The sequence below is a fragment of the Lolium rigidum genome, chromosome 6 (genome assembly GCF_022539505.1).
Source record: "Lolium rigidum isolate FL_2022 chromosome 6, APGP_CSIRO_Lrig_0.1, whole genome shotgun sequence".
In the NCBI taxonomy this organism is placed as follows: domain Eukaryota; kingdom Viridiplantae; phylum Streptophyta; class Magnoliopsida; order Poales; family Poaceae; genus Lolium; species Lolium rigidum.
This window is the reverse complement of record NC_061513.1, coordinates 265180752-265187745: the sequence shown is the minus strand read 5'-3', so window position 1 is coordinate 265187745 and position 6994 is coordinate 265180752. Positions and strand designations below refer to the sequence as shown.

The following is a 6994-nucleotide window of genomic DNA, read 5'->3' as shown; positions in this document are numbered from 1 at the left end:
TAATCCCCGACAATTACCCCTCATTTATTATAATTTCTTACTGTATTAGATGACCGTCATTTGTTTTTTTGCTTACCGTTATCCTCCCCGTCAGCTGAGGGAATAGCCAAGAGTGTATGTGCACCGTCGGGTTCGTTAATAGCTAACAGGGTTTCATCACCGTCGGTGCAGAGAATAAGTGAGAGGTAGTACCATCATCAGCGATATTAATATCTTACAGTCCATCATACCCTAGGCATAATACAAAACCGACATGTAGGTACCCCACGTGGATTAACCTACAGGATGTACGCACTAGACAAGTATCGCCAATCCTGTAGATAATCTTCAGGCAACATTGCAAAATAGGAATATAAGTTAACCCCACGCAACAAAGGAACATAGAATCAAGTATGAAGTTTTGGTTCTGGAATAAGAACAATAATTTTCTTGATCATCCATCTATATAATCTGGAAATGCAAAAGTAGAAGTAAACAGAAGTAATTTGTCCTAAACAAATTGGGATAGGTGATGTAGACTAGCTAGAAGCATCAATCTTTCTCTAGACTGCGGCATTGAAACATTGCTTCATCTCTGATGACTTCAGGAAATGAAAACTCTAATTAAAATCTGCCCAATCGTCTTCATTGTCAAGATGATTGTAACCACCGTCAATGTCGCTTCCAGTGCCCTAAGAAATAACATACTAGTTGTAAGCCATGAAATATCAGTGATATGCAATAAGGTGTGAAAATTTTAAAGAAAGATATGGACATACTACTTGTACTGACTAGTAAATAATTTGATAGTTGTTCCGTTTTCAAATTTTCAAAGTTCTAATAATGTCACTAAGTCTTGGCTCTCTAGTCTGGGAGCTTGTCATTATCAACTGCTTCTTGATCGAGTATTTCACCAACAGCAATGCCAAGGTTTAGTTCAGCAGGGAGCCTAACAACCTTTAAAGAAGTTGCATCACCTTGCATTTTTTATATATGTAATGCATTAGCTTACGTATTATGCTACAACCAAACATAGCCTCGCCACCTGTACATGGAGAAGTTTAATCTACTAAATCTGAAGATACTGTATGACAATATGCTAGGGTTTTACTTTATTATTTTCTAGAAGGACAACATTGCAAAAGATTCCAAATAAATCTATTCATGTATGTGGATCCTTTCAAAATTCAGCTTCCTAGTTGCATGCTAACCAGTTTTGAGTTCTAAATAATCAGTTATGTTGTTAGGCATGGGAAGAATGTTCATTGATCAAGCTCCATACTGGCCATCAAATTTATGGTGAGAATATTGTAGAAATTATGTTTCTCTTACATGTTCAGATCCATATTGACCATCGTTGCCACTGTAGTATTCCCATTCAGAATCATATGTGTCCTATATATATGAAACAGAAAGAACCTTGAATTAGTTGCTGCATATAAATATAAAATGTTTACTTCAGAATTAAAGTGTCTGTAACTCTACACTTAAAATTGTTCCTATTGCTTGTTAGCATGTTTGGTGCTAAACTTACCGACGCATGTTGTGCACCTTCCCGCATCAGAGCATCAAAGTCTAGACCTCCTTGATTTGTCAAAGCCTATAAAATGCACAATCAGCACAAATCCATTGCTATATTCTCCTATTTACAAAGAAGTATTTTTTACCCGCACAACATGTGTCACGCCTCGCAGTTGTTCATTCTCCCGTTGTAGATTGCGATTTTCCCTCTGTAGACGTTCATTTTCACTACCAGATTGTTCCGGCTGTGATACTTTGATCCTTGTTGACTTAATAGTGGACTTCTCTACTTTGTGAAATGCCTCATTAGCAATCCCTAGCCTGCCATGTGGCATTCTACCAGCTTTTTCATAGATGACAGATCCATCGAATTCTGGATGCTCCTCTACCCAACGTGGCCCATATAGATCACTCATTCCATCATCAAATTTTTCCTTTTTCAAAGATGAAGAATGAATAAGTAACATGAAGATATGAAGAATAGTAGTGCAAAAATAGAATTGATAGAACTAAATGGCTAAATAAGTTGTACATGCCCTCAAATATTGGGAAGTTGTAAATTTGATGATATCAACATGGTCACATACATGTTTTATTATACCAACATGAGCAAAGTTCAAGAAAAAGTGCAACAAAGATGCAGGATTACACATGCATATTCTCAAAGACAGAAGGTGTAGAAGCAACGACTAACCCAACGTTCTGCTGTTTTTTGGCTACACATCTGCCCACGATTGTTCCCTCGCTTCAATTTGTGTGTGTGTTGCCAAGCACCAGCAAGTCCTGGGTCTTTACTAGTTGTGCGTTTCTGCATTTTAAAGAAATATGAATATGATCGAGTACTCTTCTAGGGGTAAAGAAAATAGAGCATGAAGAATTGAAGATGGGGAGATACCTTGGTGCACCGCCATCTTTGTTGTGTGCCATTTCTTCTCTTCCAAAAGCAGAGGAGCCGCCATGGGCCGCATGGCCGTACTCGTCCATCGCACAGGTGAAGCAACCTCAAACGTCTGAGACGATGCAGGTTCGAAGGCTGGACATTGGTGTTGGGGAAAAGTGGGCGAGTACGTTATGCTCGGGAGAGTCTCAGGAGATCCCGAAATTTTGGGAAATAGTGGGAGGCGAGAGCGCGAACTCTGTTCGTGGGCGGCGGGAGCGCGAATTCTGTTTGTGGGCAGCGAATGCGCGAATTCTGTTTGTGGGCGCGCGCCAAATTAGCATGGAACCCGGTTTGGTGCGCCGTCCCCTCGCCCGGAATCGAAGTATGGGTCGCGACCAGAACGAACGAACCCCAAAATCACAAAAAAAAAGTAGTAAATTTAAATTCACGAACAAGCACACTTTTTTGTAGAAAGTATTAGCAGGGCATGAACAAGCAATTTTGATAGGGGTTCATCTTCATCGAAACATACCAGATAGTCGGCGCCGCCCGGGCTCGAGCGAGCTCTTGCTGCCATGCATAGTCGCAGTCCGCGTCGGGGCAGACACTCGCATCGGCACGGCCGAACAGGCATACTCGCTGCCGCCACTCATATGCGCCGCACGACGCCGTTCATTGATGTGCACCACCGGCTGCATGAGATGCTCTGCCGCTTGAGGATCTCCTTTAGGGCTTTGCGGCTCTTTCACGGTCTTGATCTATTAATGCGCAGCCGAGATTAGACGATGGAGCTGCATGGGGAATTTTGGTGGATTTGGGGCTAGGCGGTAGAGACGATGGAGCTACCTGCAGCTCGTTTAGGTTGACTAGACTGCTTGACCACCGCATAATAGGTGTACCACCAGAAGGGATAAAGTTCAGCTTTCCCAACTTTTGAGAGCAACCTAAAGTAACCTAGCTAAGCTAATAACTATTTTTTAGGAATTTAATTTAATAAAAGGTCGAAAATCATAAATATTCTAGGAAACTATGGATTTTGAAAAAAATAGTTTCAATTAATCGTTAAGTCTTTCAAAAACTTTTCTTGAACATTTCCTCTTTTCCAAATTAGGTGTTATAGTTTAAAATTTTCTTTCATGTATTTTATTCATTAAATATTTTAAGAAAATAAAACATCAATATTTTCCTGTTTCCGTTTTCAGAACTTCACCTATATTATGCTAGCATATCTGCGAAACTGATGCGTGTAGTTGACACGTCCGTTGGGAACCCCAAGAGGAAGGTGTGATGCGCACAGTAGCATGTTTCCCTCAGTAAGAAACCAAGGTTTAATCGAACCAGTAGGAGTCAAGAAGCACGTTGAAGGTTGATGGCGGCGAGATGTAGTGCGGCGCAACACCAGGGATTCCGGCGCCAACGTGGAACCTGCACAACACAACCAAAGTACTTTGTCCCAACGAAACAGTGAGGTTGTCAATCTCACCGGCTTGTTGTAACAAAGGATTAGATGTATAGTGTGGATGATGATTGTTTGCAGAAAATAGTAGAACAAGTATTGCAGTAGATTGTATTCAATGTAAAAGAATGGACCGGGGTCCACGGTTCACTAGAGGTGTCTCTCCCATAAGATAAATGGCATGTTGGGTGAACAAATTACAGTCGGGCAATTGACAAATAGAGAGGGCATAACAATGCGCATACATGATATGATGAATATTGTGAGATTTAATTGGGCATTACGACAAAGTACATAGACCGCTATCCAGCATGCATCTATGCCTAAAAAGTCCACCTTCAGGTTATCATCCGAACCCCTTCCAGTATTAAGTTGCAAAACAACGGACAATTGCATTAAGTATGGTGCGTAATGTAATCAATAACTACATCCTCGGACATAGCATCAATGTTTTATCCCTAGTGGCAACAGCACATCCACAACCTTAGAACTTTCCGTCACTGTCCCAGATTTAATGGAGGCATGAACCCACTATCGAGCATAAATACTCCCTCTTGGAGTTAAGAGCAAAAACTTGGCCAGAGCCTCTACTAATAACGGAGAGCATGCAAGATCATAAACAACACATAGGTAATATATTGATAATCAACATAACATAGTATTCTCTATCCATCGGATCCCGACAAACACAACATATAGAATTACAGATAGATGATCTTGATCATGTTAGGCAGCCCACAAGATCCGACAATGAAGCACATGAGGAGAAGACAACCATCTAGCTACTGCTATGGACCCATAGTCCAGGGGTGAACTACTCACTCATCACTCCGGAGGCGACCATGGCGGTGAAGAGTCCTCCGGGAGATGATTCCCCTCTCCGGCGGGGTGCCGGAGGTGATCTCCAGAATCCCCCGAGATGGGATTGGCGGCGGCGGCGTCTCGCAAGGTTTTCCGTATCGTGGCTCTCGGTGCTGGGGGTTTCGCGACGAAGGCTTTAAGTAGGCGGAAGGGCAACGCGGGGGCCACACGAGGGCCCCACACGCCAGGGCCGCGCGGCCAAGACCTGGGCCGCGCCGCCCTGTTGTGTCGGCGCCTCGTGACCCCACTTCCTTTCCCCCTCGGTCTTCTGGAAGCTTCGTGCAAAAATAGGACCCTGAGCGTTGATTTCGTCCAATTCCGAGAATATTTCCTTTGTAGGATTTCTGAAACCAAAAACTGCAGAAAACAGCAACTGGCTCTTCGGCATCTCGTTAATAGGTTAGTGCCGGAAAATGCATAAATACGACATATAATGTGTATAAAACATGTAGATATCATCAATAATGTGGCATGGAACATAAGAAATTATCGATACGCCGGAGACGTATCAGAAACCACTACACTATTATCGTCAACACTCATTTCAAAATCGAGGAGGACCAAATAAGAACCATTTTTATTTAAGAAAGAACAAGATATATTATAGTACTTCCTCCGTCCCACGAAGAATGTGTGTCAAAAATTAAATGCATCTGGATACTAAATAGCATATAGATACATCTTAATTTTAACAACTCTTAGACATTCTTCATGGGACGGAGGGAGTATGATGGGTGGGTAGCCAAATCTATATTTCGGCAACAATTTTGGTAAACGGATGATGAGTAAAACCACCAAATTTTGTGTTTGAGTTTTTCTATCTTCCCATTCATCTCCACTATAAAGACAAGTAACCTAGAGTCAATTTTACCCCTCGGCTGTATTTTATGACCGTCGGGTATTACTTACTAATACCCGTGTGTTGCACTTCACTGTCGGGTATTGCACATGATAACCATAGGTTTTGTAGTCCCGCTCGGTTATGTATTGTTACTGTCGAGTATTATGGTAGATAACTGATGGCGTGTATTTCACACGTTCGTTGGGCAACCCCAAGAGGAAGGTATGATGAGCACAGCAGCAAGTTTTCCCTCAGAAAGAAACCAATGTTTATCGAACCAGGAGGAGCCAAGAAGCACGTTGAAGGTTGATGGCGGCGGGATGTAGTGCGGCGCAACACCAGAGATTCCGGCGCCAACGTGGAACCTGCACAACACAACCAAAGTACTTTGCCCCAACGAAACGAGTGAGGTTGTCAATCTCACCGGCTTGCTCGTAACAAAGGATTAACCGTATTGTGTGGAAGATGATTGTTTGCAGAGAAAACAAGTAAAAACAAGTATTGCAGTAGATTGTATTTCAAGTAAAAGAGAATTGGACCGGGGTCCACAGTTCACTAGAGGTGTCTCTCCCATAAGACGAACAGCATGTTGGGTGAACAAATTACGGCTTGGGCAATTGACAAATAAAGAGAGCATGACAATGCACATACATATCATGATGAGTATAGTGAGATTTAATTGGGCATTACGACAAAGTACATAGACCGCCATCCAACCGCATCTATGCCTAAAAAGTCCACCTTCGAGGTTATCATCCGAACCCCTCCAGTATTAAGTTGCAAAGCAACCGACAATTGCATTAAGTATGGTGTGTAATGTAATCAACAACTACATCCTTAGACATAGCATCAATGTTTTATCCCTAGTGGCAACAAGCACAACACAACCTTAGAACTTTCTCATCCTTGTCCCGTGTGTCAATGCAGGCATGAACCCACTATCGAGCATAAGTACTCCCTCTTGGAGTTAAAAGTAAAAACTTGGCCAGAGCCTCTACTAGAAACGGAGAGCATGCAAGATCATAAACAACACATAAGCATAACTTTGATAATCAACATAACAAGTATTCTCTATTCATCGGATCCCAACAAACGCAACATATAGAATTACATATAGATGATCTTGATCATGATAGGCAGCTCACAAGATCCGACAATGATAGCACAATGGGGAGAAGACAACCATCTAGCTACTGCTATGGACCCATAGTCCAGGGGTAGACTACTCACTCATCACTCCGGAGGCGACCATGGCGGTGTAGAGTCCTCCGGGAGATGATTCCCCTCTCCGGCAGGGTGCCGGAGGCGATCTCCGGGATCCCCCGAGATGGGATCGGCGGCGACGGCGTCTCGGCAATGTTTTCCGTATCGTGGCTCTCGGTACCGGGGGTTTCGTCATGGAGGCTTTAAGTAGGCGGAAGGGCAAGTCGAGAGGCGGCACGGGGGCCCGCACCAT

At 43.0% G+C, this 6994-nt stretch overlaps 1 protein-coding gene across 1 annotated transcript; it reads right to left on the bottom strand.

Moving 5' to 3' along the window:
- Positions 1-353: 353 nt before the first annotated feature.
- Positions 354-2289, bottom strand: LOC124667705. The gene is made up of 5 exons (XM_047204962.1): positions 2195-2289; positions 1647-1934; positions 1514-1579; positions 1312-1374; positions 354-671 (listed from the first exon to the last, which is right to left on the bottom strand). Exons 1-5 carry the CDS (start codon positions 2222-2224, stop codon positions 600-602), a joined length of 519 nt encoding a protein of 172 aa, XP_047060918.1. The 5' UTR covers positions 2225-2289; the 3' UTR covers positions 354-599.
- Between the last annotated feature and the right edge of the window lie 4705 nt (positions 2290-6994).

Bases quoted from the DNA above. Each gene is read 5' to 3' on its own strand.
- LOC124667705 (XM_047204962.1), bottom strand. From the start codon at position 2,224: ATGTGTAGCCAAAAAACAGCAGAACGTTGG. The intron at 1,375-1,513 runs GTAAGTTTAGCA...TCATATATATAG, and splicing joins AAGGTGCACAACATGCGTCG to GACACATATGATTCTGAATG. The intron at 672-1,311 runs GTAAGAGAAACA...GTTATTTCTTAG, and splicing joins GTCAATATGGATCTGAACAT to GGCACTGGAAGCGACATTGA.